This window comes from Lacerta agilis, chromosome 16, assembly GCF_009819535.1.
Source record: "Lacerta agilis isolate rLacAgi1 chromosome 16, rLacAgi1.pri, whole genome shotgun sequence".
NCBI classification, from domain to species: Eukaryota; Metazoa; Chordata; class Lepidosauria; order Squamata; family Lacertidae; genus Lacerta; species Lacerta agilis.
Window position 1 is genome coordinate 1,042,501 of NC_046327.1, and position 14,094 is coordinate 1,056,594.

The 14,094-nt window shown below is 46.4% G+C and overlaps 1 protein-coding gene across 1 annotated transcript in view; it reads right to left on the bottom strand.

Annotated features, from left to right (window-relative positions):
- Nucleotides 1-801: 801 nt before the first annotated feature.
- The window catches only part of DMRT1 (doublesex and mab-3 related transcription factor 1), a 59,739-nt gene continuing 46,446 nt past the window's right edge, over nucleotides 802-14,094 (bottom strand). The window contains exon 5 of the mRNA XM_033173758.1: nucleotides 802-991. Within this exon, the coding sequence (XP_033029649.1) occupies nucleotides 837-991 (155 nt within the window). The 3' untranslated portion in view covers nucleotides 802-836. The remainder of the gene's footprint in view (nucleotides 992-14,094) is intronic.

The following is a 14,094-nucleotide window of genomic DNA, read 5'->3' on the forward strand; positions in this document are numbered from 1 at the left end:
AATGAATTTTTTAAAGACTAGTTTCATTTCAGCTTGGCTTCTGTAACCCAAGAGTACACGCTAAGCAATTTTTTAACAAATACTGAAAATCTGTAGTAACTTTTAAATGCTTTAAGCAAAGATTGTAGCAAACAGGTTAACCTAGAAAGTAATAAATTTATGTTAATTTTATGCTGTTAGCAGAATAAATGTCTAGCCAAAATCTAGCATCTTCCATAAAACACCCAACCATGAAGTTAAACTCACCAGATTTTTGTTGAAAGTATCGTTCTTTCTTAACCCCCCCCCCCCAATTTTGCAAGCTACTAATAGATAAAAAGCAACACTTATGAAGGGGGTTTGCAAATCCTAGAACATTAATCTCACTCGCACGTTCTGCTTTACTGTCATTAAAAAATAAAAGTTGAAAGAATTATTTTGTGATAAGAGAATTATCAACCTTTATGCCAATTTCTTAAAATCTTCATCCTACCAAAAGCCCTTTTTACAATTCTGTCTTGTTTTTGCTAAATAACTAACTCCTGTGCGCAGTAGAAATCTTGCTTATATGAGTAAGCTTAGCCATTCACTTAACTTTGATCACATTTTATCTGCAAAGTATGATCTTTTTAGACTAGGATGAACCCCAAGGAACTCCCAGGGTCCCCCCCAATTAATGGGAAAGACTTGCGTCTTTAAACTCAGAGGTTGCAAATCGCATTGTGTGGAACAATACAAAGGGAATAAACTCAACGTTTTCTCAACGGTTACATCGGCATCAATCACCGCAAACCAAACGCATCTAAACAGGAAGGTACTTTCCCAAGACATCCAGGGAGGAGGTTCTTCAGGGCTGCTCATTCACCGTCTTCCATGACAGAATGAACAGTGAAGGTCCCGGAATCGGAGGTCGACTCGCACTCCAACACAGCTTTGGTGCTTTCGTTGCTGATGGGAGAGCTGCTGGAAAGGGAAACCAAGCCAGAATCTTGACTACTGGGTGGTGAAAAAACTGAGGAGGCAACGAATAAAGGGGAGCGGGGAGGGAGAAAAAAGGGAACACATAGTTAAGTGATCTAGATCAGTGACAGTCTACACTAATACACCCAAAGGGACGGAGAGATGAGCCGCCTTCCTTTCCTAGGCGGGTTCCCAGCCATGAGAGGACAAAGGAACTATCTCTTTATGGGATAGATTCCAGGTGTATATATTTTGTAACTTAAGTCTGCCTTCAGGGATCCTTTTGTGAACTGAATGAAACTGTGAGTAAACTATTTTATACTTTTGTACAAGACTGTGTTGTGTCTATCTTTTTAGGAGGGAATAAAAGGGGAATTACCAGAAAACTTATTTTAGAGGTTTAAACAAGCCTGGCAAAAACGTTATCCGCTGTGTGAGTTTAAAAAGGGGAATGTTACTCTGCTAAATTGTAGAACTTGTTAACACAAGTTGGGAAGGATATCATTCAACAATATATCCTCTCCTGCCTCCCTGAACATTCCCACATGGATGAGGTACCATTTTTAATTGGGGAAAACCCCTAAAAATTTCAGTGCTATACAAAAAAACACATTTTTTGTAACCTGCTCTGTTGTTGTTGTTGTTAAAAAGGAGAATCATTCTACGGAATAAATGAAAACGTGGCTAGAAGAAGCCCGCCTCCCTCCCTCCTTAATCATCCCTGTGAAATTACGGTGCGGAATCAACCGCCATCCTGCCATGCATGCGCGGTTTCCCAGTCCGCCACCTCGGTCACTTCACCCCGCCTTATCCCACTTATCCACAGACAACGATGAATAGGATAAGGGCTGAGGCAGAAGAACTGTGTGACCGGTTCCACTGCACTGGGCACTGAGCCTGGAGGGCACTACAGGGCGTCACAACAATGGCACGACATGAGCGCAATGGAGGGTGAGAGGCGGGGGCACCACATTTTTGCATCGTTGAAATACCAGAGTCTGCCCCGGTAAAGGGTGGCCACTTTTCTGCTGCCAGCAGCGCTCCTATGACTTTAACAGTTGCATGAAGGTTTTCCCAGCACGGCATCCAAAGGCTGAACAAAGGTTTCTGCTTGCCCTGTTCCTATTATATAATTATAATCACAAAATTTCCATCAGAAAATAAACAAGTTGACTCTCACTTAGCAACTGAGACCTGTGGATACAAATTTAATCATCAACAACAACAACAACAGCCCAGACCTCTCCTTAAGAAGGCATGGGGACAATGAGTAGGTTGTGTATAAGAAGGCATGGGGAGAACTGGCCAGATGGGCGGGGTATAAATAAATTATTATTATTATTATTATTATTATTATTATTATTATTATTATGCAAAGCATTTAAAAAAAACCAATCCAACCTCAATTCAACTTCTAAGAACAAGATGTATTTGAGTGTACAGTGGTACCTCTAGATGTGAACATCCTGAGCAGACCACAACCTGCAGCGCCGCTTCTGCGCACGCTCGGGTCGCGATTCGGTGCATCTGCACATGCACATGACGTCACTGCACACGTGCATGCACGACCCGCTGAAGCCGGAAGTAATCCGTTCCGTTGCTTCCGGGTTCGGTGCGTTTGTAACCAGTGCCATTTGCAACACGCAGCGAATGCAACACGAGGTACGACTGTATATAAAGTGTGATTCAATTAAAGAGGTTCTTCCCAGTTGTATAAACGGAATGCGGAAAAAATGTTCAATTATGTTTATTTATTTATTCTGATTTATTCCTACCCTGCTGGTTTTAGCAAAATAAAACATTGATATAAGCTACCCAACATAAAGTAACATTGACATAAGCTACCCAAGAGAAGAAGGCAGAAACACTTGAACAACTTCTCGTAAGCGGCAGATGGATAATAAAACCAACTTCACCTCAGAGCTGTAAACTTCAGGGACAATAATAAAATCGGTATCCAAACACAATTAAAAGTTTTCCGGCAGGTGCTAACTGAGGCCAACAGCCCTGTGGAGAAAGAAGAAGGCGAGGGAAGCAGGGAGGCCGAGTCAGCGGCAGGGCCTGATCCAGCTGCTCTCCTCCTCTCCGCCAACTGACACCAACTGCCCTATGGAAAACATCAACAGGCATCAAAACTCCTGGAATAATGGAAATGCTTGTTCCATTTTGTTTTTAAATAGGGTTTTTGGGTGGAGGGGGCAGACAAGGCCAAGTCAGGAGTTGATGCAACCGCAGTCCAAAACATGTGCAGCACAAACACACTGACTACTCCTGCGCTTGTCGAAAAGCAAGAAATAAATGTACCGGTACTTGAGCAGACGAGGCTCTAGGGCAAATATCTCAAGGTATTTCAGAATTGGGGTGCCACCACAGGTAAGCCCCCGCCCCACCCCCGGCTGCTAACCAGGGATACTCTGAAGGTGGGGGGCGGAACGCAACTGGGCTGGTTCAGACAGGAGCAGGCAAAACGTATGGAATACGCTGAAATGGAGAAACTTCTGGGAAGACTTAGAGACAAGGGCAACAGAGACCTTAAAAAAGATTGGGAACCGTTTATGTTATACCTACAGAAACATTGCAAAGAAATGGACTCACTAGCAGGGTTTGAGTAAACAAAATTAAGAAAACAAATGTAAGATCTAAGGAACAATAATTTGAAAAATAATAAAGCATAATATGTAATTTGAATAGAGTATAAAAATGCGGAGGATATTTAGTTAAAAGGTCTTAAAAGTAAAGGAAAATAAAATAAGGAGAAATAGCAAATATTTAAAGAACTAGAAGAGGAAGTTGACGGAAGTCAGGGGGCGGGGGGAGCTTGGGAATTAATCATACTTTTTTCTTGTATATGTTGATTATGTTGAATATAAAATTGTAAAACTTGATAAAACTTTTTTTTAAAAAAGGTACATTGTAAGAGGGCTAGCAGTGTTGAGACAGCGGCATCAACTGACAGCAAGAGATAAGAAGGAATTTATTTATTTTTGCTCCAACCTGTATTGCTCCCAATCAAAGCTGATTTCATCCTGCTGCACTTTGGCTCCTGCTAAATTTATATTTTCCGTCTTGCTGTCTGCTATAGTGCAAGTTGTTTTAAGGCAAGTTATGTAACTATGTACATAACTTATGTCATTTATATTTGTTTTAATGCAAACATCAAAACAATGTAAAACACACACACAAAACACCACCACTCATTACTTACATACAGTTTGGCAACTTAAAACAGCAATGATAATGAACAGATATGGATTGTATTTGCTTGGCCGATTTCCGTTCATGACCACAGGTGCACAAAGAAGCAAACTGCAGCAACTTCTACTTCCTTTTCCATCAAAACCTGTTCCACATGTTAGCTTGGCCACCTGGTTCCTGCCACCAAACCATAAGAAGTGTTAGAAATCCCCCAGGTGCCAGGCGCGTTTTGCTACTGGCGCAGGTCCAATTGTGACCGTGTGAAGATTTCTGGGCGCCGGGTTGGCGACCGCAGTTAAAAAAACCTCTGCCTTAGTCCATCATCAATAATGTTTCCATTTCCACTGTGTGTGTTCCTCCTCCTTGCATCCTGGGACAAGTGAATTGTTGTGGGAGCAAACTACAGTCAAACAAAGTAGTTGAGATCAGAGAACCACAGCGTTAGCTTTAAGGTGCCATTTGGCACCTATCTTAGATATCTGAGTTTCTAACACTGCCTGTTAAGTTCTCAGTTGCAATTGCTAAGGGCAATCCCTCCTTCCCTGAGTTTCCAGTGAGTTGCAGCAAGCTCAGAGAAGGCTAGCCGGGCACAAGAAGCGGAAACTCTACTCCTGCCCCTTGACTCCACTGTCTTGCACAGAGAAACTGCAGGCCGGTGATGGTTATAGCCCATTAGGGGCTGGGTCACCCAAGGCGGGAAGGTCAAAGGGAAGGACAAAGAATGACCCAAGAAGTCCTCAACAGCAGAACAGGCAGCGGGTGATAACAAGCGGTATGTTGCAATGGCTGTGAAGGCGGATGAAGGCTGCAGCAGATAAGAATCTACCATGCCATCGGAACAGAGCCTTACTGCGAAGACTGTGTGTTGTTCAGGGTGCACTGATCAACACACATAAACAAATTCATGCACAAGCGTCTTAGTATAAACACCAACAATTGGAGTTACAGGCAGGTAGCCGTGTTGGTCTGCCATAGTCAAAACAAAATAAAAAATAAAATAAAAATCCTTCCAGTAGCACCTTAGAGACCAACTAAGTTTGTTCTTGGTATGAGCTTTCGTGTGCATGCACACTTCTTCAGATACACACAGGGCCGTCTCATTCATAGGGGTTAGTGGCGCGGTGCGCCAGAGCGCCGGGCCCCCCAGGGGCGCCGTCGCCAGCCCGCCGGCATACTGGCCGGCCCCCTCCACAACCCGCCCCCGCCCCCATGGGCGGCCTGGCGGCCGGGCACTCGCGCGCCGGCAGCGCAGCCGCTGCCGCCCATGCCGCTCCCGGGTGGGCAGCAAGCTGAACGCCCTCGCCTCCCATCCTGGGAGCACTGGAAGGGTGCGCAGAGCCCCGCACCGCTCCAGCGCCATGCCCCTCATCCCCCGCTCGCACGTCACCAGGGAGAAGGCAGGAGGAGGCGATCAGTGGCGGCGAGCCGGGCGCGCAGTGATCAGCCCTCCCTCCCTCTGTCCACCCCTCTTCGGTTGCTGTGCGCGCCCTGCCTGGGAGGCAGGCGTGATCCCGGCGGCCGCCCCTCCTCTCAGCGCCGCAATTAGTCGTCGGGGCGCTTCTCCAGCCTGCTGCTGCGCAGGACTGGAGTAGGGCGCGGGGCAGCCGGAAAGGAGCCCGAGGGGTCCCGGGCTAGGAACGACGTTCTCCAGCAGCCGCCGCTCCTCTGAGCGCTTCTCCAGCCTGCCGCTGTGCAGGACTGGAGTAGGGCGCGGGGTGGTGGGAAGGAGCCCAAGGAGTCCCGAGCGGGTGCGATCCCCGGCAGCAGCCGCTCCTCTGGGCACTTCTCCAGCCTGCCGCTGGAGCACTTTTGCTTTTTATTTTGGAATCCCACCCAGCCCCATCCAAAAAGAGGGGACTGGTTTGTTTTAGACGCAAGATCCCCTCCTGCACGCACACACACACCACGCCTGTTTTTCCCGAGTTTGTGGCAGAACTGGAGAGTTGGAAGTGACCCCCTGTGTCATCCAGCCCAACCCCGTGCAATTAAACGGGCAGTGTTTGTCCTGCAGCTGCCCAGATGGTGGATCCTCCGGCCCCTTCCCGGCCCCTGAAAAACACTGCTTTTATTCTTGGGTGCTTAGAAGGGGTTTCTCGCGCCTTTTGGGGGGGGTGACTCCCAGTCCCAGCAGCCCTGCGCGCTTCCAGGTGCGTCGGGGGTGCTGGAGAGGAGCAGGTATATTTGGGGTGCTCCCCCACCCCCGGAGGCTCAGGCTGGTTGGAGGGAGGGAGGGAGTTAGGGAGGCGGTACTGGGCGCTGTTTGCCAAAGGATGGGGGGCGTGGGGGGCGCCGGAGAGATCCCTGCACCACGGCGCCAGATAGGCTTAAGACGGCCCTGGATACACACCAAAGCTCATACCAAGAACAAACTTAGTTGGTCTCTAAGGTGCTACTGGAAGGAATTTTTTTAATTTTTTTATTTTTTTTTCACCAACAATTGGGAAACACTGGCCTGTGTGCGCTCCAGTTGGAGAACAGCCTTTACCAGAGGTGTCATGGGCTTTGAAGACACTCAAACTCAGGACGAGAGGGAGAAACGTGCTAAGAGGAAGGCACGCTTGGCAAATCCACACCAGGATCAACTCCAGCCCGGAAACCAATGTCCCCACTGTGGAAGGACGTGTGGATCCAGAACTGGCCTCCCCAGTCAAGTACAGACTCCCTGTTAAAACTGGGTTTATGGAAGACAACCTTACTTGGCCATGAGTGATCGCAGAAGAAGATGAAGATGCAGACGAAGAAGAAGAAGAAGAAGTAGTTAGGGCAGAAGACAGGGAGACAAACAGTAGATGGAGCCAGAACCGATGACAGGCAGAACCACCACCACCCCAAACTGGTTGTAAGAAGGGATGCTGGTGGGGGCTGGTTGAGGACAGGATGAAGTTAGTGGAGCAGTGCTCCATTGTCCCCATGGACCGGCCTCGCTGGTTTCCCGCTTTGCGCCACGTCAGAAGTCTACTATCCTTTTTGCCTTCTCTAAACTTCAGCACAAAGCAAGAGAGGAAGATCCACTTCTCTCCCGAATCTTCAGAAAGTGCAGAGAAATTAGAAAGGGGTCTTTCCTCTCAGCACCAGGATTAAAAGATGGGATACACGCTAATAAACAGCACGACCCTCCCCATGATGTGTTGAGCACCACTAATAATAGTGTCACTACCACTACCCATTTGCAGATTTCTGCCACTCCCGTCATAGTTGGAATGACCAAGGAAATGTGTGGAGACATTGACGTGTGTCAGGGCTGCCCATCCTGACATGGAAAGGGTGCAGGGCAAAGAAACAGAGGAGTCCGGGGCCGGCCCTGCCATGTGGAGCAATGCGCTTCAGGCGGCACCATGAGAAGGGGCGTGCAGTGGTCAGGGAAAGGAAGGGAAGCAGGAATTAAGTGTACGAATGCTGCAGCAGGACTTTTTCAAGTGTTTGCCCTGGGGAGTGGGTGCCATTTGGGCTCTGCTTCAGGCAGGAAAACGTTCTGGGCTGGGGCAGTGTAGAACGCCCTCCTGCCAGGTGTCAAGGAGATGAGGAACTAAACATCTTTTAGAAGACACCAGAAGGCAGCCCTGTGCTGGGAAGGTTTTAATGTTTGACATTTTATTATGGTTTTTATATGTGCTGGAAGCCGCTCTGAGTGGCTGGGGAAACCCAGGCAGGTTGGCGGGGTATCAATAATAAAATTATTTCTATTATCAAACAGGAATCTTGCTGCTGTGATGACATATGAAGCAGACCAAAACTGGTGTAGATCTGCCGTCAAGCAGAGGGCAAGGAAAAGGAAAAGCAAGCAGGAGCGAAACCACAAGTGTCCAGTCTCTGGAAAAATGAAAAATAAAAACAGATTGATATGAAATATTGAAAGAATTTGAAAACTAATACAGTGCGAGAAATACTGGCAACATTTCCACCTCCACTAGATACAAAAAGCAAAGCAAAGGGGTCTCTGACCTTGCTCACCTTTGATGAGTCAAGATCCAACCAGGCACTCCCTTCCCGCCTGGCGTGGATGTAATTAAGGGGAAGCTGCCGTGGTAATTTCTCTCCTCATTAACTTCCTGATTGGTTTGAGGCTCAGATTTCCACCAGGCTGCCGTTTGTCACCAAATCCAAATGGCCAATCGTTAAGACTAATGTTTGTGTAACTAACTGCCGGCATCTGCCGCACGGCTCCTTGTACAACAATAATAGGGAAAGCGAAACATTAAAGCTCCTGTGTTAATTCAGCACTTATTCATCAATGGGGAAATCTATGGTGTAATTAGCAAAATGCATCGGAAGACAAGTGCACCGAGAGTCCTTTGGAAAAAGCTAAATCACAGGAGAGGCTGTCTGAGCCCTTAATGCATTAACCACCAGGACTTATTCCACACTGAATGTTTAAAAAGGCAATGCAGAACAATTCACCTCCCGCCGACTCCATTGATTGACAGCGGCCACATTGCACCAAGTTGCTTAAAAAGATGTGGTCAACCTGGCAGAATCAGGGATGAACTTGTAAGGAATGGCGCCCAAATTCCATTTCCAGGCACTGCAACCCGTTCAAACTCCACCCGGCAACGATAAAAAAAACAGGCAAAATTCCCATTGTAGATAAAATATTTTCTAAGCGTAGAAAGCTGTTTTCATTCTCAGAGCAAGCCCTTGCGATGTCCGCCGGTTTCAGTGGCAACGGTCAAGTGGAAACTGTTCCAAATGAGAGATTCTTCATATTCTGTCCCAGAGGGAGAGAATCTCCTTGCCTCGGTTGGCGACTCCCATCCACACACAGTTTCCTTCTGATTTGAACTCAACGTTTCTGTTCTGCCTCCGATGAGAAAATAAGTCCCCCCCCCCACCATGCTTTGAGCCCTGGAGGGGCCTCAATTGAGAGACCCCTCCCTTTCTTCAATTTAGACAACTATGGAGAGAAATCTCAAATTTATTTGCTGAACCCAAAAGCAGCCGGTGGAAGAGACAGGTGCCATCTTTTTAAGGTGCTCACCTGATCTCCTGTTGCCCATGCCTCTGTTGGGAGGGGCAAGACTGGGATGGTACAAATGCGCCAGCATGGTCAATCCATTATTACTCCTGCCAATGGCAAGACCTGTGGTTTCCAGGCCACCAACCTCTGGCCTCATCAGTCGCCACTGAACCGACTCTTCAGATTTTACACCATTCAGAAACCCTAAAGGAGGGATGCAGACATGGCCCTCCAGACCTTGCTAGACCCCAACTTTCATCATTCCCAGCCAACATGGCCGATGGCAAGGGATTATGGGAGCTCTTTTACATATACGCCCCAAGGATGAGCTCGAATATGGGGGGAAAGTTGTCCCGGTTGAAGTTCAAAAAAGACAAGGGGGACGGACGAACACACACACACACACACACACACACACACACACACACAAAGATAATCCCGTATTTCTAGGGGTGGATGGCAACCCTAATTCCAGCAGATGGACCTTTACTCTTCTCTGTATGACAAACTGCATCTCCCCAAATTGCCCCTTCCACCTGCCCTCCTTTGTTTCTGGTCGCCTTATGATAGGGCACAGCTTGTTCAGAGATGCCCTTTGTTCCTCACCTTTGTGGTATCTGCAAAACTGATGGAAGCAGTAAGGGATTTAGGAATTGGAAGCACGAGCAGCTGAGGCATGGAGCAGGGCTCTGCCTGAAAACCACCCAAAAGGCAGCCCTGCCACAACACATAGTTTGGTTCCATCTCATTGGAGAGTCAGTGTGGTGTAGTGGTTAAGAGCGGTGGCCTCGTAATCTGGGGAACCGGGTTCGTGTCTCCGCTCCTCCACATGCAGCTGCTGGGTGACCTTGGGCTAGTCCAGTGTTTTTCAACCTTTTTTGGGCCAAGGCACACTTGTTTCATGAAAAAAATCACGAGGCACACCACCATTAGAAAATGTTAAAAAATTTAACTCTGTGCCTATATTGACTATATATAAAGTGATTTTTCAATTTTTCCCACGGCACACCAGGCAACATCTCGCGGCACACTAGTGTGCCACGGAACAGTGGTTGAAAAACACTGGGCTAGTCACACTTCTTTGAAGTCTCTCAGCCCCACTCACCTCACAGAGGAAGGGAAAGGAGAATGTTAGCCGCTTTGAGACTCCTTCGGGTAGGGATAAAGCGGGATATCAAATCCAAACTCCTCCTTCTCTTCTTCTTCTTATTTCTCCCAACTCAAAGTGGTCATTATTTTCTCGATTCATGGAAAAATAAGGAAATCGGGTACTGCTCTGCCAATCCCCCTGGTTTTAGTCCACAGCTGGTGGACTGAGTTATGAATACTGATCTCCCAGGAATGTGCCAAGCCTAGTACTGTTGTCTCAGTCTTACTACAAAATAAATATTTGCACGTTTACCTGGGCACATGCAACTTAGCGGCTAATAATTAGTATTCAGTTTGGAACTTACGTATTTTTCCCTTCCTTCCTTCCTTGTATGATATTGGTTACATTTTGGCCAAAATGCAAAAACAAAACAAAAGGAAAAACACGTAACCTCCAAAATAAGAGTCATCAATGAACTGAGATGCCACACAAAGAACTGCCTCGACTTGAGTGATCTTCTGTAAGTCAATGGCCTGGAAAGCGTAATATGCTTCTAGTGATGTGAGAAACCACGAGGATAGTCATGCTTGGAAGGCGAATGTTCTTTGTGTTTACATTTAAAAACCATTAGACTCTTAATAAGAAGCAATTTTTTAAAGATTTAAGCTCTCAAGTGTTACAGACCATTTATTAAAGCTCTTTCACCTTCTTATTCAGGGAAGGAAATAGAACACACATCCATTCTTCTGCAGACTCGCTTGGAATCGGGATCCGAAGGCTCGTTTCTACATTAAGGCTGCAATCCTACTGCCACTTATCTAGGAGTAAGTGCCGCCACTGCCATCAATGGGGCTTACTCCCAAGTAGACAAGTATAGGCCGGCACTGGGATCAAAACAGAGCACCGACATGCCCAAAAGATGGTCTATAAAATGTGGCAAAGGCTTTTTCCAAATGAAAAGCTTTGAGGTGAGGACAAGATTAAGGTTGGTTGTCTGAATGCAGATACTTAAGGAGCAGATGGAAGCCAGAGTAGGTCCAGTTTGGAAGTGCAAATATGTAAAAGCCACAGGAAGTCCATCACATTCTCCCTGGAGCGTTACCTATTTGAGGAAGGGCTTGTCGATTAATAGAAGCAGATCCGCTTGATTTCTCAATAAAAGGAGTGTGTAAATCTATTCTGTCTGTTTTGATGGGAAAAGGTCAGGCCGGGATGGGAAATGGAAGGTACAGTGGACCCTCTGGATACAAACTTAATTCATCCCGGGGGTCCGTACTTACCCCAAAAAGTCGGTATCTGGAGGCGCTGCTTCTGCGCACGGCACAATAAAGCACTTCTGTGCATGCGGCAAAACCCAGAAGTATACACTTCCGGGTTTGCCACATTCGTAACTCAAAATTACATTACCATTTAGGGAAGAAAGACTAAAGGATTCCGCCCAAGGCCCCAAACTGCCAACTGAAACCGCAAAGGTCCCACAAAGGGCGGCCACAAATGAAGGTGCGAGCGCTCATTACATGCACTCTAATGCCAACCCAAGGAATATTATTGTATGTTCAAGGACAATAGTGCACTAATAATAACAACCAACATTTGATAATTTAACAGGTAACCATGTCAATACTGTGGTTTAGCACAAATAAATATTGTTTTCTTTTTAAAGTTAGGTTTTCTTGTATTATTTTTCCGTATCTTTGTAGGATACAGGTTTTTTAATTAGGGGCAGAGGCAAGGGAGAAGGGCCTGCCGTAACAGGGCACCAGTGGGCTTCAGGAATGCAGGGCAGAAGTTCAGAGAACCCACAAAGTGGGGAGCCGCTTGAGATAAATTATATCAAAATCCAGGATTTTCCAGATATATTCCTCTGCTGACTATACCCCACATCACGGTGATCCCAGCGAAATAGTTATTTAACACGTTGATGGATCACAGACCCAAAATGTTCTGAATAACCATCTGATTACAGCATTCTGAATAGTGGGATAAATTTTACACACACACACACACACACACACACACACAGCCTGCCATATGGTAGAAAATGCATAGGTATTTTTTCTTTTTTATTTCAACAGGTCACAGTACTTTGGAACACTCTAAATGCATATTTGCAGGGACATAAAAAGCAAAGACATCACCTTGTCGACAAAGGTCCGTATAGTTAAAGCTATGGTTTTCCCAGTAGTAATGTACGGAAGTGAGAGCTGGACCATAAAGAAGCCTGATCGCCGAAGAATTGATGCTTTTGAATTATGGTGCTGGAGGAGACTCTTGAGAGTCCCATGGACTGCAAGAAGATCAAACCTATCCATTCTTAAAGAAATCAGCCCTGAGTGCTCACCAGAAGGACAGATCCTGAAGTTGAGGCTCCAGTACTTTGGCCACCTCATGAGAAGAGAAGACTCCCTAGAAAAGACCCTGATGTTGGGAAAGATGGAGGGCACAAGGAGAAGGGGACGACAGAGGACGAGATAGTTGGACACGGTTCTCGAAGCTACCAACGTGAGTCTGACCAAACTGTGGGAGGCAGTGGAGGATAGGGGTGCCTGGCGTGCTCTGGTCCATGGGGTCACGAAGAGTCAGACACGACTGAATGACTGAACAACAACAACAAATCTTTTCTATATAGTGTGAAAAGCAAAAGGAAGAACAAAATTTTCACACACCACACCCTGCCCAGACACCTCTGCCATGATGGGTAGGACAGTTTAAAGACATTGGTTCTGTCCAAAAAAGGCAGCCAATATTAAGTTTCCTCCCCCGTCTCTATTGCGTGCTGAAACATATCCATACCCTGGTGACAATGGGCAAACCAACAATGAGACAAGGCTCATTGTTTCCCTACACTTTACAAAAATCACTGTATACTGAGCTGCCATTTTCGTTCGTAGCGCCGTTCTTATCTGAACACCTAGTTCTGCCTTGAATACGCCTATTATTTCACAACAGAATCTCTGGCTGCTGCTGATCTCCCCTTCTCACCAACAATGTTAAAAAACCATTGGGATTATCTCAAATGCCTGCCACTTGACTGATTCACTGTGTACTTTCAAACTGGATTCCATTCTTGGCATTTAGCGCACAAGAGAGGCGGATGAATGGATGGCTCCGTTCCACCTGCCCTATCAGAGCTCATATCATCCTTCCCAAGTACATGCCAATATCTGTAGTTAGCTGGAAAGTAAGTGATGGAACAAACAAAAATTAGCTAAGAAAAATTAAATTCTTTCCGCCCTGGATGACAGATCTTCCGAAAACTATTACAGTGGTAACTCAGGTTACAGACGCTTCAGGTTACAGACTCTGCTAACCCAGAAATAGTACCTTGGGTTAAGAACTTTTCAGGATGAGAACAGAAATTGCATGGCGGCAGTGGGAGGCCCCATTAGTGAAAGTGGTACCTCAGGTTAAGAACAGTTTCAGGTTAAGAACAGACCTCCTTGCCAACAATTGCATGTATTCCCATTGGCCCAGGAAAGAATCTGCTGGAACAGGTCCTGTTATTGCCAGTAATGTCTCTGGAGCAAAACGCTGCTGGGAGAGAATGAATCTTAGCCTCCAGTGTTAGAAACAGAGATATGAAAGCTAGGAGCTCAAAGGCACCTTAAACCGAGGTTATGAGCGCAGCAATGGAGTGTCTAGGCACGTTTTTAATAGCAAGAATATAAAGCTGAAAATGAATGAACTGCAGCTAAAGTATCATGTTCATTTTTCACGTGGTCTGGTCCTTCCCCTACCCACCCCCCATATATTCTGAAGAGGGTCTCTTCTCGGGTCTTCAGAGAGTAGCTGGAAGTGGGGAGGCAGAAAAAAGGTCCTCCTTTCCTTCCACTTTGCAGTTTCAATCTCAAATCTTAGGTGCAGAATTGCGCCCAGAGCTCAGAAACTGCTTGCACTAATGAAATCCGCTGTTGCA